The sequence below is a fragment of the Halyomorpha halys genome, unplaced genomic scaffold (assembly GCF_000696795.3).
Source record: "Halyomorpha halys isolate HHAL.00 unplaced genomic scaffold, Hhal_1.1 Scaffold18.1, whole genome shotgun sequence".
Taxonomy (NCBI): domain Eukaryota; kingdom Metazoa; phylum Arthropoda; class Insecta; order Hemiptera; family Pentatomidae; genus Halyomorpha; species Halyomorpha halys.
In genome coordinates, this window is record NW_027114407.1 from 2043894 (window position 1) to 2070752 (window position 26859).

A 26859-nucleotide genomic window follows, 5' to 3' on the forward strand; every position below is an offset into this window, starting at 1 on the left:
TAATCTACGGTCAACTATCTACACCTCATAAAATTTCATACTTTTCTATATGGAATTTTACACACTCCATGTGAACTTTTTGTTGTTTTTGAGGGCTACAATCTCCTCATCTACTTCATTTATACTAAACTAAAGCTAGCTAAATGTAGAAGTGGGTGTTATTTAACTCGTGGGTGTTATTTAACTCATTTGAATAGTTTTGGGTGATCGCTTTCTATTCAGTAAAAAAGACTTGTTATAAATACGACCAAAAAAATCTCTTTTTTTTTTTGGAATTGGACTATAGTCCCAATGGACTTCTTTGTTGCTTTTATGTCTTTACCACCTCTTTTATGTATTCCCCTGCACTTATGAGTTGAAACCTGAATGTTGATATCTTCCGTCTCAAACACCTGTATACCTGTATTTAAGCAATAATTTTTATATCATTACATTATTTCATATCTAAGCAATTACATCGTTATGAGTATTTAAGCAAGAGTTTTTATACCCTTACCAATATCTAAGCAATAATTAATATATACGTGAAAGGAATATGGTCCGGGTGCGGTCAAAAAAACTCAAATAGTATATTTCTACTATTTGAGTTTTTTTGACCGCACCCGGACCATATTCCATTCATCTTTACACACGGTCAATCAATAATCTTCCATTAATATATACCATACAATAATTAATAATTAGATTGTTTGAATACTACTAGTAACAATATACAAATTATTGTTGTTAACGATATAAAAACTATTGCTTATTTTGCAATTAACGATAGATAATTTATTGCTTGTATTGCTGCTAATGATTTAACAAATATTGTTAGTACCAATATAAAAATTATTGCTTAAATACTCCTAACAATAAAACAATTATTGCTTAAATGCTGGTAAAGATATAAACATTATTGCTTACATTTCTGCTAATAATATAACAAATATTGCTGGCAACTAAATAAACATTATTGCTTTGATACTGGTAACAGAATAACAAATACTGCTTAGATTGTTATTAATATATTATAATTAGTAGCAAATATTTGTGTATTGTTACTAGTATTTGAGCAATAATTTTTATAACTTTAAAAATATCTCAGCAATAATTGTTAAATCATTTAAAGTCGTGTTACATGTTAAATGCAGAGGAGCTCCTAGCTGATTTTCCAATAGAGCAATTTTTATTAGGAAATTCCATTTTTCCTGTAAATGTTTTCACACACCACTCTTAGGCTAATGGCCATCAACTTCTGCTAAAGCTTCTATATTTAAAATGCTTTAATTTAGTTTGTTTTGACTTTAGGGCGTAAGACCCAACGGTCATCAACGTATTTTATTTTAATTTCTTATACTTCCTAATTGCTTTATTTTAGCATAAATAAAGTTGAGGCTTTTTGTTGGATTAGTCAAGATTTAGTACCTGATTAGCCAAAACTTTTTTTGAGTGATTAGCCATTTTAGGATACGTAGATTATTTTTTGAAGAGGAAACAATAGGCCTAGAAAACAACAGAAAAATTGATATGGACAGTGGTCCGATCCCACATAGAAAACTAGGAAACTCTATTTTTATGCTATTTTGTCTATGAAAGTCACATTTTTTTGTTGAATAGGAAGTGGTAACTACAAAATATTGAAGCTAGGCAATTCTAAATGGCAATATAGTGAACAAGACGAATTTCTCTTCAAAAACGAATAGAATTTATATTTCTTAAAACCATTTTAATGTAACTTTAGAGGAGTTTTGTTATTCGTTAAAAAAAACATTAATTTGGTTTTTTTAATCTGCTTCCTGCTAGACTACAGAATGTAGATTTTGCACAGATTTAGTACTTTATTTCCTAGCAAGCCGTTATTTCCTTTTTAAATATAAAAACAATGTAAACAAAAATATTCAATGTGTGTATAACAAATGAAATCCTCCTAGAAGGAAATAAAATAAAATAAACAAAATTGATATATTAATGATTTTGTGGGAAACCTGTTTTGTATGTAACCATGTAATATTTACTAAATAATAAAATCTCCAACTGCTTCGTCTCCTCGTAATCTTTCACCCACCTTCACTTGTTCGTTTTTTATTCTCCTAGTTTTTCCCCCATTACTTTATGAGAGTATAAAAACGTCCGAAACAAAAACACGAACTAAGAGCAACTAACCTATCAAAACAACAGATAAAATGATGTGGAGCTCTACTGATCTATTGTGTGACATTCTCCATTTAGCAGATCTATTAACAGACTCTCAACCATGTTAAATGTTATATCGGTTTAACATGCTAAAAGAAGGAAATATTTCTCCATTTAACACACTTAAATATGTTAAAGTACAGATCATGAATACCAAGGATACCGAGAACAACAAAAAATCCATTGGGTATATGATCCACAGAGAAAATGAGGTCATTTGAAGGTTTAGACTACCCAATGGTTATCAAGGTGGTTTGTTTTAATTCTTAGTCTTCATAATTGCTTTAATTTAGTATAAATAAATTGAGAAGAGGCCTCTTGTGGGATTGGCCAAGATTTTGGATCCCTGTTGCTTACTTTTTTACAGTGTACATTCCGGGATTTTTACAAGCAGTCCTAGAACATTGGAAAAAGTTTTCATAAGTTTTATCAATCCTTCTCCTTTTTTATTTTCAACGATACCTAAGCTGCGTGAAGCTCATATAAATTATAATGATTAAATTTCCTGAAAATCACCCTGATTAATACTAGCTACTGAAATACTGTTAATACTAGCACAAAATTATGTGCATGTTTACTGTGTATATTCTTATTTAAACTTGGTTCTGTAGTGTCTAACTACATTGTTATCAAATTAACCATAAATTTAGTTATTCAGGTGGACAAATTTTATCAATTTAGCTCATAGTTTTATTTTATTAAATAATTATTCAAATGTATATCATGCTTTATACACAGAGATTAACCAATCAACTTCAATGAATTGTTTGCCTATTTCATAACCCATTGCCTGGTGCCTATTTCAAATCATTGGTAAATCATAGTTTATCGATTTAAATACAAGCAATCGATCTAAATTAACTTTATCAATTACAGTATTTAATCGATATAGCATAGCCTGACAAGTCAAATGGAATAACTACAAACTAGCCTGAAATTCTAATTCTCCAAATAGGGGAACTGTTCTGGTTGTCTAGCAACGTTAATTTGAACAAACCATAATACACTTATTTCGTTTCATCACTCCTTGATCATAAATTTTCTTTGTTTAAAGAAATTAAATAACTTTTTCAATTTTTTTTTTTATAAATTCTTTATTACTACCGAAATAGTTGATGATCACATTATGAAACATGTTTAAGTAATTGATGTTATTAGCGGTGTTTTAGATTTTTCTCAATTTCATAGCTCATTCAAATTGAGTTACAGTGTTGAAAATTTGTATATGGATTAAGTTTGTGTTAATCCTTATCAGCTACGTGATCCTCACTAGATTGAGGTGGTTATGGTGAATATGAAAAAAAAAAATCAGTATTGTAAGAATTACATTTTTATTAGAAATTTTGTATTTGTATTTATTTTAAAAATATATGATATTTTAATAATTATTTATTTATAATAGGCTGTGATATATAATTGGAGATGTCAATTGCTCTGTTACGGGTACTTAACTAATAAGCAATCTTACCGATTCTTCCAACGAAAAATACCCGCTCAGCGCCTTGAAAAACGGCATAACTATTTAATAGTTACAGTAATATCGCATTGGGCTAGGCATAATCGTTAATAGTACATGTAAAGTCAGTGAAGTAACTGCTACTTTAGTAATCACATGTATACACCTTGACAGTGAATTGTCGTACACTTTAAGGTATTGTGGCAAAAGCGTTAGCCACTGTCATGGTATGACTACTTGATAGCTACAATCATGACAGCATTAATTATCATTTTACTGCCGGACCGGATCTGGCGTTATCGTTAATAGTACAAGTAATGCAAGTGGACTAAAAGTTGCATTAACTGCCACGTTTAACTGTCATATGTATACGCCTTGACAGTGAACTGTCGCAAAGTAACCTTAAAAATTTTACCTGAACTGAAAGCTCCAGCGAAAAGCTTTCCTCTCGCCAGATAGAATGTTCTGGTAAATTATTATTTTGGGGTTGGAAATGTTGATGTAATAAAAATAAAAATAATAAACTTGAGTAAAACTGAAGTAGACAAAATGAATTAAAAAAAGAAGAAATTCAACATAAATAAGTAAATAAACCAATAATGTTTTAAAGAAATATTGAACAAAAAACATTTTTTATATTTCAAAAATGTCTAAGCCCCGTCGATCATATATAAATTATAATCATCAAATACCTCAATATAAACCTTTTTAAATTATCTTCTGAGGCATTAATAAAAATTAATGTTTTAATTATGGAAGCTCTTTTAAAATTGTTCACTGCATTAATATTAATTATTATTCATAGTTTTACTACAAAATCTTTAGACCAAGGAGCCTGATGTTGTTTTATTATAATTTGGGAAAAGTAAAATGGTCCAATTGTAGTACAGTATAGTATTTGTAACAATTGAAGGGGCAAAACACAGTATAAAGTAATGTAGCTTTAAAAGGTTTATATTGCAGGCATTTTTATTTAATGATTTCATTTATTCTGCTGGGTAAAAAAAACATAAATATTTTTTCAGTAATTAATCCAATTTAATTAAGATAATAAGCTAAAGCAGAGAAAATTGCTCCAACTTGAGCGTGTAGATACTGTTGTCATGGTAACCTCACTCATGTTGAATAGAAAAGCTTTTTAATAAGTGTGAATTAATCACAATCAAAAATCACAATTCATCTTTCTTTTGGGATATTAATAAATTTTCAACTAAATTGTAGTGTGACCTGTAATAGTCAGTTCATATCCTTTAAAACCACAATTTTTTATGATAATCAACAAGCGATATAAAAATCCATTATTTTTTATTATAAAAATATTAATTTCATTAATATACATGTAAAATAGTTTAGTGATTCGTATGTATTTTGAATATTTATGTTTTGTTTTTTTATTTACATGATATTCATAAAAAAAGTATAAATTTTACTTTACTTAAATTGTAACCCGATGCAAGACTAATTTATTTAAAATTGTACGTACTCCATGCGAAAACGCATACTACATGTATGTAAAGTGGAGTTAACATTGAAACATTTCTATTAATATATTAAAGAGATGTTTAGAAAAAAATGTGTGTAAACCTTATTTTTAAATAAAATCGGAGTACGAGAAAATAAAGTTGTAAAAACGTGAAACTTACACTACTGTTTCAAAAGTTATTTTGTGTTTTAGGGGTTATATAAAAAAATATCTCAAAATTTATGGATTGTTTCTATCTGCATTGTCACTAATGATGGGTTTATAACACGTTATGTTAATATTTAGATGCCTACAATTTTAACCAGCGAATATAGCGAAATGTTAAGATTGATATTTCTAACTCAAAATAATGTTTTATTTTGGTTACATCGACTTATTGAAAAAGATAGTGCATCACATTTCGATATTGACCTGTGTAAACTCCAGACATCAGAATCGTATTAACATCCTGTTAGTAACAATCATGTTAATAACAATTCATTATTGGCCGAGGTAAAGAGTAGGTATCAAAATATTAATAATAAAAATGATAGTAACATTGTTGCCGGTAACATCTCGGTGTAAATGCATCTTTAACATCTTGCAGGATTAACTATTTTGGTCATATTTTCTCAAAAAGAATAGACTTTTGCATTATACCAAAGTCCATTTAAAGGGGGTGAGAAGGAACTTTATATCCGTTCCAGTCGATCAGAACACAATTTTAGAGATGCCTGTTAAATATACATCCTCGCTTCATTGGGCCACCTTCAGCGTTCCCCTTTGAATCAAATGAGCAGAAATTCAATATGAATGTTTTCCACACAAAAATACCATAAATACAGGAATTAATTTCGGTAAAAATTTAGCCATGTACCTTTTTAATGTTTGTACACTTATACAACCCCTGCATTGCAAGTATTGCAACAATTTGACAATTAACCATATTTTCCAACAATGCCCATATTTCATACCACACCTCAATAACTGAGGATTAAACCCAGATATTTCAAAAACTCTCGGAGACGATGATAAAACAATAGAATTAGTGTTTCAGTTTTTAAAATCAAAAGATTTACTGACAAAAATATAGCATTGAACGGGGGGAAAAAAAAAATAAATAATGAAATTAAAAAATAAATAAAATTTAACAAACATAAGCAAAATTAAATAAGATATAAATGGCGTTGATGACCAATGAAGTTTGGCGCTACTATACAAAAACAAACAAACCTATACGACCCCTCCAAATTGAGTTAGGAGTTAGCTAATTCGTATGTGAATTGAGTTAATGTTAGAGAATCACCATTTAAGGGATATTTTCTTGCATACGTCTAATTCGAAATAAAATCAAAACTTTTTTGTCAGAAGTTCCACACAAGCAAAGCAATGCTGAGATATCTGTCACAAGTGGATGACTGTCATAGCAGTGTTTTTTTTTGTTAATATGATGAGGTGAAAAAAACTTCCATTTAGAATAATCACTACTGTATATTTTTTGTACCCGTAAATTTTAAATTATGTGTATAGATGAGAATATTTCGATAAGGAATAGATTTAATAGACAAATTGAGGTAATTAGTCCATTAATATAGGGTAAACCTGAAAAGTAGTATAAAAAATACTAACAATATTAACAAATAAATACAAACAACTTCCTACGAAAGAAGATCCAAAACAGAGTTATAATTTTACAAGTATAGTTCGAACATGTATAACTGTTTTAGATTGATATAATAAATCTTCTTAGTTAGTATTATTTACGCTATTCGAGTAGATGTTCCATCTTTGCTTTGCGTTTGGTTAATCTCAAGCGTTTTACTTCTGATGATGACTGAAATTTACTGCTGCTTAAGAGGCTCGAGGATTTCTTTTTGAATATGACAATAATAAATGTCATGATAACTTTTATAGATTGATGGAGAGTATATCTTGAACATTATGCCTTCAATTTTAGGAATACCATCCCAACAACTGGTGATTCGAGTTACAACAAACAGAAGTTGCAAGAGAGTGGTAACCGTTCCATCCTCTACTATATTTTTGAGATAGTGCATTACCGCTGAGATATAGAAGATGGAGAAGTAGCTCACGGAAAAGGAAGATATATGATAGTTGAAGTAGGGAGGAAAATTGGCGTGATAATTGCCTTAATGCAGAGCTGGAGTTTTGAATTATAGATGGCGCCGTTGGTTAATTATTGAAGGGGTTGAGTTGGCTCTAATAACCTCCTCATTAGGTTCCCTCTCTCGGCCCGTTTAATTTCCTCCCAGCGGCGGATTATTCACAATAACTTCCTAGGCTATCTCTCCCTCCTTCTCTTCCCTTTTCTGACTCCCTCCTTCTCCCTCTTTGCTCAATAACAATCCTTTGTTAAATAGCGCTGAAAAGTAAATCTGAATTACGACATAGCTTGACACATTTTCTATGAGATACAAGGCTTACCCCTTACCCCATTTTTCCCCAATTTATTTCATAATCAAAATACACAAATAATTTGACAAAAAGGCAATCTCCTATGACTAATTAATTGGTATGAAATAGAACATATCTTATCATCTTATACATAAATATTAAAGCACACATGGGCCTAGGATTCAAGGATGCTATAAACTTGGTCCTTACAGCTGCAGCAAATCAAATGGAGAACAACCCATCATCAAGAGCAAGAAGCGTATGTTGTATTTCTGGCATTGAATAGCCCAGTCCTCAAGCTCAGAACATGTTGTAGCTGAGTGAGTTGAGATGTCACCTTAGCAACCTCATATCTGCAGTGGTGCTGGTTTCTATGATGGTTGACATTTATTTTGTAGGGTTCTCACCAATGAAAACTTGATCCCATCCCACTCTGGGTAGCAATATGATAATCTCCCTTAAGTCCAGGCAGGGGATACAAAAAGTAAATAATGGAAATAAACAACAAAAAAATAAATAAGCTCTCAAGACCAATGATACTTTTATTTCTGTTTTAGAGGGATAGAAAAAAAGAGTCCAACAAGTGATCCTCTGGATGCTTAGGTGAAAAAACAACATTGAAATCCAACAGGAAGTGAAAACAAATCTTGTATAGCAGAAAAAATATAGAAACAGTTGGCTGCAGATCTGACTTTATTGGTAGAAAATACTTTTATCTGTTAAACAGATTGACTACATTGATAATAATATTCTTTATTTATTCTGGGATTGATCCATTTAGAATAATATACATGCATCAAAATTTGGCTTTAGGGCCTTAGAGTAAAATACAAAATAAAAATGAAATTATGAAATGTCATAAAATATAATAAAATAATGAATTTAAAAAGATAAAAATGAACTACAATAATTAACAGAATATATAAAATAAGAATAGAACAAATAAAATAAAACCATATGCCATATCATAAAACATAAGATTACTAACACTTTTGATAATAAATAAAACTAAAACTAAAATAATAAATGAAAAGTTACAATTTCGGCTAATATACTTATTTACAAGTATAAAGAAAATTAAATACAGAAAATATATAAAACTTATTTGAAACTTTCAATTGTTATTCTTCCAGAATTGGGTGGACAGAAGGTGGTGGAAGATTGGTTTTGAAGGTTGGAAGAGTATTAGAACTACAAATGAAGGAGGGAATAGAATTCCATAGAGAAGAAGAATGGATGAGGAAAAATCTACCAAAGGCTGTGGTTCGATGGGTAGTTACATATAAGTCATAGATACATTAATAGAAATAATCATTATTGAACAGTGGGTTGGAATTACATTGTATATTATTTTTTTTTCAAATTATGCATGGCCAAATAATGCTTTTATGTTGTTTTGCAAATAATAATTGTGTCCTTTGTGTTACATGTAACATTATTCCATTAGTTTCTATTAGTATTATCATTGAATCATACCAAATATACTGGTGTTTAATGTCCTTATTAATATTTTTTTTAATTGTCTTTATTGACAAATAATAATATAAGCTGTCATAATCGAGAGCAATAAGCATTTGAATCCACAGACTGTTTGAGTGATTGGACTTTTCCCTGGATTATTATATTTAAGGCTGTTGGAATACTACCACCTCATCACTTCAAAAAATCCACACAGGACTTCACACTGAAGGTTGTTCCGATCGGTGTGAAGTGGAGTGACAACCTCTATCCTGATAATTTCACAATTTTTTCAATACTGAAGCATAAATTTTTCTTGAGTTATTACTTCCATGTATGTTTAAATATTAGTATGCTAAAAGTACTTTTATATTGTAACTTTATAATTTAATATAATTTAACTTAAGTATGTGTTTAATTTTGTTTTACATTAAGTTAGATTTTATATATTTGTGCGAATATTGATACATCTGATAAAAATCAAAGTTTTTTTTTAATTTTGTGTTTTAAGTATTTTATATCCTTTATGTGTATGTATAGATTGTACCATAGACTGGCATTCCTTTGTAACAATCCTAATAGCTTTTGGACAGTCTATAGAATATAGGCTATGATAGCTATATAACGTCAGTAAAGGAAGTAACCATTGTCTACAATACAATCCTTGGAATACGTCTAATCGAAAATAAAATTACATCTTTTTTTATATATTCAGATGAGCCACTATTCTAGCTAATCAGCAATATGTTTTTATTAGTTTGTTTTAGTTTCACTATTTCTTTTTGTTTGTTATTTTTTGCATTAAATAAATAAACATAACAAATATCTGCAGTAAATTGAAAATAAATATATAATAAAAGTATAAGAGTATTTCTTCTTTTTTCAAATTTGTTGGAAGTTTTCTTTTAAATTCAGATTAATTGAGCATTTTTCTTTCATTATTTTCTTTATTCCCAACCTTCTTACAATGTTAACATTTCAGAGTTTATTCTACGATATCTTCTGAACTATATTCCTGTTAATTTTTTTTCTTTTTCAATTGTCATTTTTCTACAAATATTATCCGTCTGTTGTATTTTTTAATATTCTTTTCTAGCTTTTAAGTTGTACATCAATGGCCTTAGAACCTTGAATAGAATGTTAAAATTGACAAGAGATGTATAATCTTTATACAATAATTAACAATAGATTCTAGCAAAACATTAGCATAAATATAGTTCAGAAGATTGGGTTTGAATAAACCCCAAAATTGATTTAGTAATTAGTCAGAAAATAAAGAAATTTATCGAAAAAGTGATAATTGGGAAATTAAAATAGTATTTAAGAAAATCAAATTAATATTATGCATAGATTGGCTTTATATGAATTAAGAAGTAAATGGTCTGTAAGAAACACTTATAAGGCAAAGATAATGTGAGAGTGTAAATAAAACAGTTATAAAGGTTGAGGTATTAAAAGACATCCAAGTAATATATTTTGATGTCTCCTTATACCTCCACCATTTTTATATCTATTTTATTTATTTACATGTCACTTTTGTACTCTTACATTAGCTTTAATAGCTCTCAATATTTTTATTTTAGTTTCGAGGAATATCTGCAATGTGGTTCAAAACTTAGGTACTGAATAAATAGTTTAAACTATTTCTTAGTTGTTTTTCTTTACTACAACCGGGACTAATTACTTACAACTATTAAAACTACATACCACTGTTAGAACTATTGGTTTAAATATTAAATATTTATAAATTAAATCCCTACAGAAAGCAGCACAAACCAGAAATGTTGAAAAATGTTCCAGTAAGTGTGACAAGAAGACTTAACCCACCATTAACAATGCTATTGTGGACAATAGGTAATATCTGACCTACATAGTGCAAAATAATAGAACGTTTGTTCCATAAAAATAAATTCAATAAAATAAAATAATAAAAAAAAGAAAAGAATAAGGTATAATACGGTTTGACTTCCAAAACAATAAATAGATAGCAGCACAAATCACGAAATAGGTAAAAAGTAGTTTTTGTTAGCTCCGCAAGAGGCCAGCACCATCCAGACGGTGATTCCTAGCAGTCTATTCCGTTTAAAAAAAATTTTATTTTGTATTAGGAGAGTAGGAGTTAGCGGGAGCTAAATAAATCGGATGGTCATAGAGGACTGGTGGTGCTGCTATCTCGCGGCGATCCGTAAAACTGATGTAGTTTATTTAACCACCACAAGATAGTAGCACTTTAGTCTCACTGGTCAGGCCCGTCTTGTTGAGCTCCTGTTAACTCCTAATATCCTAATATAAAAGTAAAATTTTTCGAGCTGGAATAAATTTCAGGAATCTCGGCTTGTATGGTGCTGGCCTCTTTTGGCACTAATTGAAACTATTATTTCCCGTTTTCTCGATTTGTGCTGCTATCTGTTGATAGTTTTTGATACTAAATCGTACCATACCTTATTCTGTTCTGTTTTTTTTTTAAATTGAATATAATTTGTTTAAATGGATCCTGCATTCTGTTCTTTTGTAATTCGTATATCAGACATGTAATGTAGGTTACAATACTCCTATCTTGGATGTCAATATAGGTTTTAATTTATACATTATTGTTTTGAAGTAAATAGGCTATGCATAGTTGTTTAATAAACTGTGTTTAAAAGTTTTATTGGTGTTCTTAATATACACAAAAAAGGTAATACAACATATGTATACCTAATGCAACCTATTAATTCAATGTTTTTTTTTTAAAGGGATCAGAAAAAAAAAATAATATACATCAATCTCTTTTGTCACCAAGTTCGAAATTTTTTTGTAGAAATTGAATTGCTATGTTTTGCAATTCTAAAAATTATAAGGACCCAATTAATTGTTTCTTATGAGCGATTCAAGAAATAGTCCTTAACTAAGTAACTCATAGTAACTTTCAAATACTAGAAGCAATGATGTACATTTGTACACTTTAGTTATTCTCCAGTCTTAGAATAAAGTTTTAGTAAATATAAGCATACTTTATGTTCATCAAAACTTGTTTTCAATTTTTTACTGCATAATATTCAAGTAATAATGGTGATGGTAGATATTAATCTTCTAGCTTGACAAGATGTTTATATAAATCCATATTTTAAGGAGTAAAAAAAAAAGAAAGAAACTAATGAAGACATCTAAACTTTAAAAATATTATTTATTACCATATTATTATTGTTATTATTATTTTCATTTAAATGTAATTCATTGTAAATTTGGTCTCTAGACCATTTCTTATGTTAGATTCATACATGGTCTTACAAAGAAAACTATAAATTATGTTATTTTGTAACCATATCAATAACAAATTTAAATTATTTCTAAATAATTAACAAATCTTGTTAACGTACATATATTAGTAAAGTATATAAGTATACAAAGTGCTAATAAATCATAAATAATATTCTATAATTAGTACAATGAGTAACAGCTAACAATGTTATTATTTCAATATAAGCTCCTCGGCAACATTTCTTAATAAATGAAATGAGCATTCTAATAAATATCTTTAGTTTACTTGAAAGTAAATTAGGTATATAACATAATGTTAAAAATCATATCACATAAAAAACTAATAAATGTTTATTAGCTGATCTAATATCAATATAGATTATAAATAATCTACAAGTGTAGATAATTTTTTCGATTCAATAATATTTTGTTAACATACAATAATGATTATAAAACTATGAAACAGTAAATATGTAATCACTTGAGACATTAAATAAGCACCCTTTATTTCTGAAAAACTTAACAATATTTCATTTAACAAAATATTCATTAATATCAAACTAAAGGCCCAGTTCCATGATGAAAGTTTCCTATTGTGGAAATATTATCATAACAGTGAAACAGCAAGACATTGCTTGTTCATATGCTGATGGTAAACCTAATCTCACAAAAAGTTCAACTTTGTGAATGGATGATACAAAACTAATGTTTATAAGGACAGTTAACTATCAAGACATAGAAATGTGAGAGCTAGTTATCACTGCTGTGACTATTACTGTCAACTACCATGTGAAACCTAATAGCATGACAGTACAGCCAGAAACAGGTGCTAGTATGACTGCAACTGTCATTGGAAATGGGCCTTAAACCTTAGGCATAAAATGGAACAATTAGGCTGACGGTTAAGAAAAGGTCAGTCTTTTATAAGTATACACAAGGGGTGATAGAAATTTCCACATTTGTCATCCATTTGACATTTTCGTTATGTTATTTCATTACATTTTAAGAAAATTGTTTAAAAAAAATAAATAATTGGATGTTATCTTTCTTTTTTTTTTGTCAAAAAAATACCAGTCGACTTTGTGGATTATTTTAAGTTTGATTCGATGATGAACAATTATAAGTTAGACTTAACACGAAATTATAAAATATAAAAATTATCAGTAAAATTAATCAGACTACTAAATTGATAAAGTTCAAAAATATATACCGATATTCAATATTGACATTAAGTAATAGACTGTTAATAGTTAATTTAAATATTATCAACACAACTGATAGCATTCCGATATTTATAGTAATTATATATCAGCTGGTGTAAAGTATTTAAAATATTAGAGTTACGTTGAAATATAACAGATATTGAAAACTCATTATCTCTTTATTAGTGGTATTCAAACAAATTTATATGCAACCTTCCAGATTGTTCTGACTATTATATGTTTAAAACCACAAAATTCATTTCACAAGTTATTGATAACCAAAACTGAGCCATCCTTGGTATTAATAATGTTATAATTACATGAGGTTTGAGCCACTATTTCATACATATTTTACTAAGAGTAAATTTATTACTTTTGTGTTCCAATCAAATTCTCCAAGATATAATAATTAATTTCAATCTTAAACTTAGTGAGCCTTTAAAGTTAATTATAATTTTGACAATAGCTGCAGTAGTAGTAAAATTGTTGATTTTACACTCTTTACTTATTGTAGAATATTACATAAATCAACCCCACAATAATACATCATAGTATATTACATAATAAATTTAAAGTAAGAGGAATGGTAAATGGAATTAATATCAAAATATCTCTAAGCTCAAGGAACTGTTCAGGGCAAAATATTATACATACTGATATGATTTGTAATATATAATGATATGATTTATGTAATAATAAAATATCATAATCATCCTTTCTGCCTTTTTGGAAGGAATTATTCATTTTCATTAATTATAGTAGAATAATCATTTAAATTATTTATGTCTTCTGCTACATTAATATAAACAAAAAGAACAATCTATCAACCAAACAATTACATCAGGTTAAAGGATGTATCCTGTAGCCTAAATAGTGATATTCCTCCAATTAGGAGGAGAGTGATTGTAAGCGGTATTATCAAAACGACATGTGATGAAAGAAGCCCAAACAATCTAAACCAAGCGAAGCAGAAACCAAATCCTGTAGCTCTGAAAAAAAGGGGGGAAAATGATAAATAAAACTGAAATTGTAATTAAAATAGCTTAAATAAACTCTTAAAAAAAAATACCTTAAATGAACTGGGAAAGCTTCAACTGTGATTATATTAACAGAGTTAAAAGAAAAGAGAAATATAATTGAATAGACAAAATCAAAGACCAATACTGCTATTTGATCGTTGAGGAACCAACAGGCTATTGACATCAAGCTACAAATTAGCATCGAAGCTCCTGAAAAAGAATGTAATTTATAATAAAAAATCATTTAATAACATTTTTATAATAATTATATGGTAACAACACTTTTGGATAATATATGAGATTATAAATATGTCTTAAAATATGGGTGAATTACTTTCTGATTCCTTTAAGTCAATTAAAAAGTAAATATACTTTTAAAGACTTTTCCAACTATAAAATCCTTATTTTGTAAGTTTTAATTTTCTATATTTTTATAAAAATTTTATTGAAATGATTGTGTTTTAAATATTACACCTAAGTCCATGTTTCAATAATGTCCATTTTTATGAGACTGATAATTTAATTTAGTAGTCGCTAGTATGCACATGCCCCTGCCTGAGCTCTATATACAACAATAAAGATTATATATTGAATTCTTATAAATTAAAAAAAATGTTGGTTGTCGCAACAGGACTATAAGTGGAATCGTTTTGTCCCTCCGCCTGTTCCCAGCCTTATATACAATATAGTTCTGAGTGCTGTCCAGTGATGTAATTCCTGCTATCCCAGAGAATTTTTCAGTGATAATTGAGTAAGTATTATTTATTCTAATATATATCTTAAGTTAAAAATAATAAAATACAAGCCCAAATTTTTCAAGCTACTAATATTTCAGACCACCAGTGAGGTGGAGGAAATTTTTAAAAACATGGGCATTAGAAGATGGTGGATGCTTGTTCAGGATAGAAGAAAGTTGAGGAGGATCATTTTTTTTGCAAGAGACAGGTTCCTTTTTTTTTTCAAGATTTCACAGAAATTCATATAAAATAAGGGTAACAAATAAAAACTGTATTTTAGAATACTTCTTTGTTTTTGTAAGAAAAATTACCCAAAAATAGCTTCCATTTCATGCCTCCTAGCATAAAATTTTTATAATCAAATCATAATTTTGTACAAACTCCATCTAAGGCTGTGAAACCATTCCATTACCACCGCCACCGCCAACTTGTGGGCAGCACTGCGGCAATTCAGGGGAGCAGTGATGGCCAAAGGTGCATTTGGGGGGTGATCAATAACTACAAGTTGTCACGGTCAACAATATTACTGCTGACAAAAAAAAAGAGCCAAGGCCTACTAAATTAGTAGCAGCACACCAGTTTCGTCCTTCTCATTAAGATGATTTTGAATTTTTTAACTTTTTTTATATTACATTCTACTCTGAATTCAATAAATAGTTTCATAATTTCCAAGTTCAATGATTCTAATTTATACCTTTCTTTGCTATATTTTGCGAAAAAGGTTGAACCATTATTAAATATGTATTTCCTATTAATTGCTATTAAAATTTTTAAAAAATAGATATCCGGGGGGCACTAAGTAATATTTTAACTATAAGGGGAAGTAGGACAAAAAAGTTTGGGAACCACTGGTATAGAGTAAAGAGCAGATGAGATATTCTTTGGAAGACCAGTAGTGACAGCTGTGGGGCAAGTGTGAAATATTTAACATCACGAGGATTAGGTATTTTACTGATGTAGTTGTCGAAAAAAGTTATCTGAGATTCACATTATAAAATTTTCAATGATACTTATTAAATATAATTGAATAATGTACTGAAAAGTTAAAATAAATTTATAATAATTGATTACCTCCAACTTTGTTTCTAGAAAATTTATACAAACAGAGATTGTGAATTGTCAGCGCCAACAAAGGAGAAATCAGACGGAGCATGTTTTCGGTAAGTTTATCTTTAAGTCTGATTCTGAAGTCTAAATCATTACGACACGGAGTTCTTGTTGAAAAGTAAGAAACCTTGATAAACTCAGTGTTAATGAAACGATTGTCGGTAAAATCAGTGTCGTAAATCCTGAAACAGAAATGGATGAATACAGACTGAGGAAGTATATTTACCATTATATGCTTGATACACTAATTCCGTTTTTAGTAATTAAATATACAACGGTTTAAAGTAATTGAATTCACATATGCAATAAGGAACCAACCAAAATCGAAAAAAAATTATCAGCATAATAAAACAAAAAAAAATTATATATATAGTTGACCGTAAAAATTTAAATATAAGAAATGGTCAGGGTTGCGGTAAAAAAAAGAACAAATAGTTTAAAACTATTTTAATGTCCGACGTTTCACCCCACTTTCAACCTTTCGCTTTGAACAGCCCTGATGAAGCCCTTTTAAAGTGGAGCAAAACGCCGGACATTAAAATAGCTTTAAACTATTTGTTCTTTTTTTGACCGCAACCCTGACCATCTTCTTATATTTAAAAAAAGTTATGGTTGGTTCCTTATTAAATATATGGGCTCAAATTCATTCATTGCTTCCATCATGTTAATTAGTCTTAACACAAAAAAATCCACAAAATTATTAATAAAAAGAAAGAATAATTTTAAGAAAAACAATTTTCTATTGATTTACATCATAATTGAAAAGTAAAAAAAAAAATTAATTACCTTGTGTTTTCTATCATTGAATCAATGAAATATGTTTTACTGGAATGTATTCCTGAGAAGTCAGAGTTATTAAAAACGCAATTTTTAAAGATAACATGTGATATGATCGAAGAAAATACACAAGATTCAAATGTTACATTTTCAAATAATTGATTTTCCAAACCATAATTATATGTCTTTCCGAATTCCTCTTTGTCTCTTTCGACTCTCATCTAAAATCAATATTTAAAGTTAGCTGTCAACATGAATACAAATATAAAACTAAGCAAACCTAAGCATCCATGCTAATAATGCTTGATGTTAAAGAAACTGTGTCCGCTAAAGCACTCAAAATTCCTTTGAAATATTTTCAATCTAAATAATACAAAAAAAAAGTAGTTATTACGAATAATAAGCTCACCTGAGCAAAGTAGTCTATATCCTTTAGATTGTGCAATTGTTGAGGCACCCAACTACTTATACTGTAGTAACTAAATACATAATAGTGGATAAATAAATTATGATAACATTATACAATCTTATCTCAGATACTTTTTCAATTTAAAATTAAAAAAATAAATAAACAAATACCGACCTAAATCCTAATGCTGCCCATGTCAAAGAAAGAAGCACTATTGGAATTGTGTTTTGTCTCATTCCCAACTGCTTAATAGCACCAAAGTACTGAAAGGAATAAATTTAAAGTCAAATAGTTACTTTAGATGATTAACCCAATTCACAGAGATATGGATGCTACCATTTTGTTAAATATTCAAATCTCCTATATATCGATAAATAAATTGGTATATGATCAACAATTGATAATTTGAATCTTTATCTTACAAGAGAGACCATTGTTATGACATGAAACTTTTGTTTGAGTATGAAAAATAAATATTAAGTTAATTTTAATAAAGATCCACTCGCCCAGATTGAGAAACAAGTTAAATGCAAAGCTTTTACTTAAGTTTTTTAGTAATTCTTTGTCTTATTTTCTAATTTAAAAAAAGTATTGTTATTGTTCTTTCTATCCCAAAAAACATGTCTAGTTCGAAAAGTGATGTCAAATTTCATTTAATAAATTAAAACAATAAATTAGGAAGGAAACACCTTTCCATAAAATCTATAGAAATAAAGCTATACTAATTTTTTTCAAAATAATGTTTAATTCAACCAAAATAAGAGGAAAAAACAAAAAAACTTTTTATGTTAAATGAATTTCTTAAATCTTAATTGGGTACAAAATGCAAAACACATTTCATACATACCATAAATATCATATTTTTTTGCTTTATAAAAACTTTTAGAGGAGAGAAATATTTTAGACTATATAAATCCTATCTGTTGTAGATAACTCATATTCACAAATATGAGAATACATCGCTTCTCATTAAACATAGGCAATTGTTTTAAATTACTGTTCAGTGATAGGTAGAGTACAATAACGTTTTCCTAATTTTAAGAAAATAATTATTTTTAGCTCCTTATTATCCAATATTAAATCATGAGGTAAGTAGTAAAATTGATCAACTTTTTTTTTCAACATCATTTGATCTCTTTTACCATTAGTCCAATAGAATCACAGACTTTGTAGATGAACTTTCAACTTTAAAGACATGAGGGAATATTAACTATTTTTTAAAATCACCACACATATTAAACATAATTTTCTTGTTATCTAAATTTACCTCCGTAATACTGTAGATAATTTGATTCCAGACTGATTTAGGCGGAGGTGGCTTTGAAGAAATGATTTTTCTTGGAAGTTCAAGCTCAGTGAGCTGGTACTGCGCACTGCGTGAAGCACTCCATTTGTACATTTTCTAATTCAAAAATTAAAGTTAAGGTATCAAAGAGGCTAAGGGTAACTTCTACAACAAATTTTGAAAAATACTTTACCTGATACATCATGATGGCATTGACATCTTTTCCTTTATAAAGAAGAAAACGAATGGATTCAGATGCAAAAAATATCGATATGATTGCAAAAACAGTAGGAAGCGATGACAGAAAAAAGAGATAATGCCAATTACTTGAGTGATCCTTGGCTTGGGAGATTACTTGTTCCCCTGCGATCAGAAATAAAAATAATATTATTTAAATTTATTTCTTATTCTTACAGTATGTCAATTTTTTTTTTTTTTTTTGTAGCAAACCTGAATCTGGGAGAAGGCTATATGCCAGAAACAAGACATAAAAACCTCCGAGTGCCCAAAACAAGAGCAACACCGACAACTTTCCTCGAGAATTTTGTGGTAAGAATTCTGCCAAGTAAATGCAAGCTGCAGGGTAGCATATTCCTAATCTGATGAAATAATTTCAATTAATTCATTATATAAATAATAAATTAATAAAATAATTATGCAAAAAATAAATATGATTTCTTAAAAAATTATAATTTAACGTCCCACAGGTTTAAAATATATTTGTTTACTGAGTAGTTTTGAATTCTAGGAAATGAAAAAAAAAAAAATGCTGTTGATATTTACTCCTTTCATAAGAAAATTTTAACCAACACCTGCTAATTCTGACATTTTTGATTGTAAATTAAATATTATTATATTTTAAAAATTTTCATAAGTTTTACAAGTGGGGAGCACTTTTCTTTCTTAGCTCTGTTTTATTTTTATTTTCACTACTAGTTTTTGTAATCACCAATCTGTTTGAGCTAAAGTTGATGAAAATTTTAATGGCTATCAGTTACATAATTATAGACTCAAAGTTTTCAAAATTAGTAAAACTGGAGTATTTTTTATGTGTAAATGCTAACAAATAATTTGAAAACAACATGAACAACTAAAGGGGTAGACGGGGAGCTGTACCTCTAGTAGTAATCTAGTATCTTTTGTTTTATTTTCTTCACCATATTAAATGTATCTTATCCGTTCTTTTAATTTTATTTCTTCTTTTTTGTATTTTATACATATTTTTTTAAAAATATTTCTCCCCTTATTATGCTTTAATTTAGAAATTTTTTATCATTTTATGTTTATTTTTTAAATATTTCTTTAATTTGTTAATAAACTTTACTCTAACATTATTTTCAAATGTAACATATTTTTATCCACCCCCCTCTCGCCCATACTTGCCAACTCATTTCCTTGCTCGCTTGTCATCTGTAAGGTATGCTTCCTATCTTGTTCATTATGTTTCTTCATTCTTGATTTTACTCTTATTACCTTTTTCTATCTTTTAGTGTGCACTATATTTTTTTTTATCTGTTGTTATTTCTGTTTTCTTTAATTGTCTAAAGCCCTTTGTTATTCTTCTTTAATTTTAAGTTTGACTGTAATTTTTTTTTAATTGTTAATTTCACTCACAAATGAACTCTATTGCTATACAAATTCTATGTAGAACACTGGGGATTACGGTACATTTTCTGTTCACTGTAATTTTTTTTTTAATTCTTAATTTATGTTGTTTATTTATTTTTACTCCATTTAAGTGTTTGTATCTTTTTTAGCCCTGCAACATGGGGCCAAATATTGGCTCATATTAAATAGTTTTATGACTATTTCAGTTTTTTCTTTGACCGCAACCGAACTATCTTCCTTTTATTATCACACATTGTCAATCATCAATAAAAGGAAGGTATTCCAGTCCTATTATTTTAAAATAAAATTATGTCTTTTCAAATTACCCTTAAGATCTATCCTAGCATAAATTAAGATAAATGAGAAGTTTTTCCAGCTCAACATTAAATTAACAAATATTTTAACATAAATAGCTAACAATGGCCAATAGTTATTCATCCTGAACTTAGATGGATATCTGAAATGCACAAATAATTACTTACAAGAACACAAGCCCTTGTTAACTCATTTAATTTTTCAAATGGTGCTCACATTTTATGTTACAATGAGAAATTATTCAAAAGATACAAACTTTATATATATACTTTTATATATATAAGAAAAAAGTATATTCTGCTTTAAACATTATTCAATTAACCTGATGTTTATTTTTTCATTTCTCTGAGAGCTGATTTCTGTTTTCACTCAATTAATGCTATTACTATACACATTCTATGTACAATAATGGGGCTACTGTACATTTTCTGTACACTGTAAATTTTTTTTAATTCTTAATTTACATTGTTCATTTATTTTTATCCCACTTAAGTGTTTGTATCTTTTTTAGCTCTGATGAAGCCCTGCAACGTGGGGCCAAACATTGGCTAATATTAAATAGTTTTACGACTATTTGAGTTTTTTTCTGTGACCGCAGCCAGACCATTCTCCTTTTATTATCGTACATGGTCAATCATTTTATATACATATACATATATATACTTATATTGCATCCTAGGTGATAAATATTTTTAAATTAATGAGTTTATTATCTAGATTACTCAGGTTTTTATTCAATTATATATTTTGCTAACATGAATTTGTTCAAATGCAAAAAGCCAATTTTTACTTTTCATATTTGACATTATTTCCATACAATCTATTAAATCTAGCAGTTCCAATTATATATTTGGATGATTCAATAAAGAGATAAAAAAAATGAATACAAATTTAAATGCAACATTGGAGATGAAATTGAAGATTACAATTGTAGGTTTATTTTTAATGAATATTACTACAAAAAATCTGTGTTCTCTTTCCCCCAACCAAATTTCCTTTACTTACTTTCAGGGTCAACAAAATAGTCAAAACATTTGTTACTGACTATATAAAAAACATTTACTGACGAGTTTACCCAATAGAGCTGGCAAGCCTTGAAGTCAACAACACATCAAACGTTGGAGCTATAGCCGTACCAATGTTAAAGAGGAAATGTATTATGAGTCCATGAAGGAGTATTGACTTTCGCCCAATATGGTCCCCAAGGGAGCAGAGAACCGCACCGATTGTCAGTCCAATCATTGTTACTCCACCTGTGAAAAAAAAAAAAAAAAATGATTTCAGCAAATATCATCATTAGTCCAAAAATAAAAAAACAGCAGAGAGAAAACGTACTAAACCATGGTATTTTTGCATCTTCAAGGCACATCTCAGCTTGTATACTTGGAGTAATATAGGGAAGGATAAATACTTGAACGCCGTCGGCCATGAAACAGAAGCCAGCAATGAGACCAAGGAGCCACTGATATTTCCCCATTCCGACCTGAATTGTAATAAAATTATAACAATTTGAGTATTCATTTAAATATATATGTTTATATACTGCTGGTCAAAATTTTACTTTCACCAGGGCTATATTTCATAATAAAGTACAAAGTAATACTATTGATATTCCTATATACACCACTTGTATACATCCACTGAAAAGTTTCAATTTTACAATATAAAGTTAGTTATAGCAGTGCAACAAAGATAGTTAGCTTGTTAAGTATTCTCTTATATTCTAAGATATTGTTTTTTAAAAATTAGACGAAATATAATTGTATAGATATGGACACAAGGAGCAACTAATATCTGCAATACTGTGAAAAATTTATATCCAGGAGAACCCTGAAGATGGAGGAAACTCCAAAATGTCAGTAGCTTTTTTATATATAAATTTTTAAAAAATTAGAGTTAAATAAATAAAAAATCTTATGAACTGTATAGATCACTTAAAGTTTTATACTATTAGTCTTGTACTTGGAATTTAGTACGATTTCACTGACTTAAACAATGCTGAATTGTACTTCTGTTGTTTTGAGCTCCTATAATATTGCTAATAGGTTTTTCCCGACTTGAAACAAAAAGTATAACTACTTTTAGTTTGTATACTTGTATATGAACTAATATTATTAAGCATCACTACGAAACAGGGGCCAGTTCTGTTGTTTAAGAACTCTGCCAAAATAGTACTTGTATATAACCAATATAATCAAGATTGTTTTAATTGTATCTGTATTTCCAATATTTAAACATCTTAAGTAAAAATATATCAAGTTTTTTCTCCAATCTGTATTTAGGCCAAATCATGAAAACGTTAATAGAGTCAATAAAATTTTTTTCGTTGATTTCAGTCATTAATTATAATTTAATAAGAATCTTGTTATATAGAAGCCATTAAAAGTGAATTACAAGGCTTACTACAATTTATCATTACAAGGCTAAACACTTTGGTCCATTAGACCCCAATTCCCCAGTAATAACAACTATATAACAATAATAAAAACTAATTGTATTGAGTTACTATTTTCCTCTTACATTATATCATTTTATGTATTTTTGATTTAATAAAGTTTAATTTAAAGAGGTATTTTAGTTTTGTTTTATTTATTCCAAAATATATCCAATTCTAAAAAAAATGAGCTGATCTTAAGCTTTTGACTAACAGTATGTAGGTATACAGATATTTATTTTTTTTAAATTTTAGTCATCTAGTAACCTGAGTTAAGGCATCTTGATGAAATTGCCCCAATATATTCTCCGGCTCTGAAATCTCTTCCACCGGAGGTGGAGAGATTTCATCACCTCTTCCCCCTTCCTCCGTGTAAAGATTATGTCCACTGACAAGGGCTGCCCTTTCTCCATCAGTACCCATCTAAAATTATTTGAATAAGTTAATTGTAAATTAATTAACATAACTAATAAAAACAGATAAAGAAATAGAATGAAAACTATATATGCTTAGTCTTTAATTATTAGGATGCTTCAGACCCCTCTAAATAAGTTTTAGCAATATTATTTACTCATTTATTACATGTAACGTTCATAACTAACACATTCTAATATTCATATCTATAAATATTAGAATTTTAATTTAAATTACCATTTGCATATATATTTTTGATAAAAATCATTTGTTTTATTTTACTGTATAATAACTAAATATTAAAATCTTCAATTCAAAAGGATCTGAAGTACTTGTGTAAAGAAATAAAAACTAATGAGCCTCAATAAAATGAAATGAACAAATGTTTCTACTTTATCATTAAATACACGATATTTATAACTCATTCTTTTTGATTACATTTTTTTTACTTGATTGATTACAAGAACAAATAAATATCAGGTTGGTATATTATAAATCAAATAATATGAATTAATGAATAATTAACTAATATGAATTAAATAAGAGATACAGATTAGGAACTGAAAAAAATTCAAAATTATTCCCTTACAATTGATTATTTTATATATCGCTGCTTATCTCGAAAAGTGGCACATCTTAAAAAAAAATATTTTTTTTTTTATTTAGAACTGGACGTATTCCGAAGATAGATCCGACCTACAGACTTACAAGCTATAAGAGCTGTTAAAAATAAACTCCAGTCTACGGTACAATCCATGGAATACCTCATACACAAAACAAAAAAAATCTTTTTTGTCAGATGTTCCACTATTCAAGAAAAGCAGTGATACAGTTATGTAACTAAATAAACTCCTTCCTTTATGAATTTATTTTATCAATGTTCACATTACGATTTGACATTTTAAATTGGTTTTCCCATTTTCAGGAATTAAATTAAAAATTCAATCATTAGAAAGTGAATAGTGATCTAACACTTATAAAGAGATATGTATATGGAAAAATAATAATGCACTGATATGGATATTATAAATAAAATGCAAGGTAAGTAATTCGAACAAATGTTGTTGATTATTAATGTTAAAATAAATGTAGTGGCTAATAATTTCGAAAAACCTCAAGACACTAAATAAAATGCAAGGTAAGTAATAAAAAAAATAAAATAAAACAATAATTTGTTGAGATGGTATCCAACTGAATTAAGCTATTTGATCACATTCAGCCCGTCCTTAGTTTACAAATAAATAGTCTATAATAATTTTATCTTGAAACTAATAATTAACATATTTTTAACGTTTAGTCGATTTTTAATCAGGTACAGTTCTGACACTTCCCACCTGAGTTACTAATGAGTTAATTGGTTGTTTTTCTATTAAAAAATAAATTAAAAAACAATAGCTGAGGAAGGAGGCATATATTTCTAAACTACAAAGCATTAAAAGTTATAATACTTTTTTTGTAGCACTAAAGAAGTAAATACTTTAAAGATTTAAGATAAAATAAAATATCAGTTTAAAGGTTGTAAATACACCTGGTACTTACTTTCTTTTATGAAAATATTTTTTCTTTATAATTTTTTTATTAACACTTATTAATGGAATTTGTATTGTTTATTTGTAATGGCTGTCTAATATTGTTGGAGGAAGGCATTTCACAAGAGCATGTTATTGATTTTCTCAAACAAGGGCTACCAAAGTAACAGGCTGGTTTCATTGATGGTTTTCAAACATTTTTCTATATGTAAACTTAGAATATATAAACTTTCATAAATAACAAACTTCAATTTAATTAATTTAATAATTATTGTTACTACTGATTGTAACAAAAGTATTATGATATTTGAGAATAATATACATTCTATTTCTAAATGTATTATAACTGCAGTCCATGATACTCATTAACAATTATTATATGATTGTTTTCAGTTTGATTTTTGAATATTAAAATTTTTAATTCAGAGGGATTCAGAGTAACAATTTAGACAAATAAAAATTAGAGTCTGAAGAAAACAAACTAAAATAAAAAAATATTGTTATACTTTATATTCAATATGGTGAACCCACTTTAACCGATAGTAAATGACTAATATTTATATTTTGAAAATCTTTAATCACTTTATTTGTAGTAAAATTATACGCTGATAGTCACCAACATAATGTTTTCATTTTTACAATAATACATTAATACAATAATTTCATTTTATATTTTGTATTTCAAGAGCCATTCTCAAGTCTATCATGCATTGTACTTTATCTACATCGTTTTAATAAAATTCGTTCCTTGATAATTCTTCCTTAGTCATTATTTATCTGTTGATAGTAACATAGGTTGTTAAATCAATTATACTCACATCTAAAGTACCCATTGCTAATTTTGAGTCATTCAAATGATGTAGGTATAATACAATAAATGATAGACTTGATTATGGTTCTAGATCACCAACACCAGGAAATACAAATAGAAATTAAATATTGTATTATTTTATGGTCATGACTAAAAATTGAACCATTAAAATTTAAAAAATATTTAACATTTAAAATCAGATATACAATAATTTCAATAGACATGCTTATGGAAAAACAATAAAAAAATTATTAGCAATTTAATAAGTAATGAAAGAAATAAACAGGTTCATTAAAATATTTTGTGCGATAACAACAATATTTAAAAGATATAAAAAAAAAGTATTCTAGCTCAATAAATCATTAAAATGTTTGCATATTGACAGTAAGTTTACAAGTGGTGGGAGATTCCTTTTCATTAGATTTTGAGAAGGCCCAGGTGTTTGATGAGTACATAGGCACTGGTTTGTGCAATGTTGTTTTTGTGGCTCTCAATTAAGCTACTTCCCAGATGCCAACATAGTCCGAAACAGCAGCTATTGGCTGATGTTACCCACTACCTTATCTCAGCTGAAATCACACTACTTGGTCACAGGTACAAAGTGATAAATTTGTTTGAATGAGGAAGGACCAACGTGGACATAATCTATGTTAGGACCTCTAACTTCACCAACAATCATCTATTTGGTTTCAGAAGTATAAGTCCTAACTTCCTAGACAAAAGAATCTTTTTCTACTAAAAAAGAATGCTAGGCAGTAAAAAATCTTTTTCTACTGCAATTTTGGATTTCCTAACAATATCGAAGTCACTGGCATAATCTGAAATCTGTACAATCATTACAATAGGTTTGGATGTTCTAATTTCTTAGTAATACAATACTGATTGTTATTTACATCTTTTATATTTATTCTTTTTATAACATGAAACTAATATTTCCAAATAGTTCTTTCCTTAGTACATATAAATAAGTTTAGAATGGGTTCTTATGTTTTCTACAATCTACCTA

The 26859-nt window shown here is 28.2% G+C and overlaps 1 protein-coding gene across 2 annotated transcripts in view; it reads right to left on the reverse strand.

Moving 5' to 3' along the window:
• Positions 1 to 13250: 13250 nt before the first annotated feature.
• The window catches only part of LOC106680740 (synaptic vesicle glycoprotein 2B), a 16403-nt gene continuing 2794 nt past the window's right edge, over positions 13251 to 26859 (reverse strand). Inside the window, exons 1-13 of one of the 2 annotated variants that reach the window (XM_014420666.2) lie at positions 25053 to 25207; positions 23367 to 23522; positions 22001 to 22148; positions 21741 to 21918; positions 19193 to 19341; positions 18936 to 19105; positions 18725 to 18859; positions 17632 to 17720; positions 17458 to 17527; positions 17058 to 17269; positions 16236 to 16453; positions 14478 to 14637; positions 13251 to 14397 (exon numbers count right to left, since the gene is read on the reverse strand). In XM_014420666.2, the coding sequence (XP_014276152.1) occupies positions 14244 to 14397; positions 14478 to 14637; positions 16236 to 16453; positions 17058 to 17269; positions 17458 to 17527; positions 17632 to 17720; positions 18725 to 18859; positions 18936 to 19105; positions 19193 to 19341; positions 21741 to 21918; positions 22001 to 22148; positions 23367 to 23522 (1839 nt within the window). In that variant the 5' untranslated portion in view covers positions 25053 to 25207 and the 3' untranslated portion in view covers positions 13251 to 14243. Of the gene's footprint in view, positions 14398 to 14477; positions 14638 to 16235; positions 16454 to 17057; positions 17270 to 17457; positions 17528 to 17631; positions 17721 to 18724; positions 18860 to 18935; positions 19106 to 19192; positions 19342 to 21740; positions 21919 to 22000; positions 22149 to 23366; positions 23523 to 25052; positions 25208 to 26859 lie in introns of those variants that run through there. The other variant, XM_014420675.2, reaches the window with a different exon arrangement.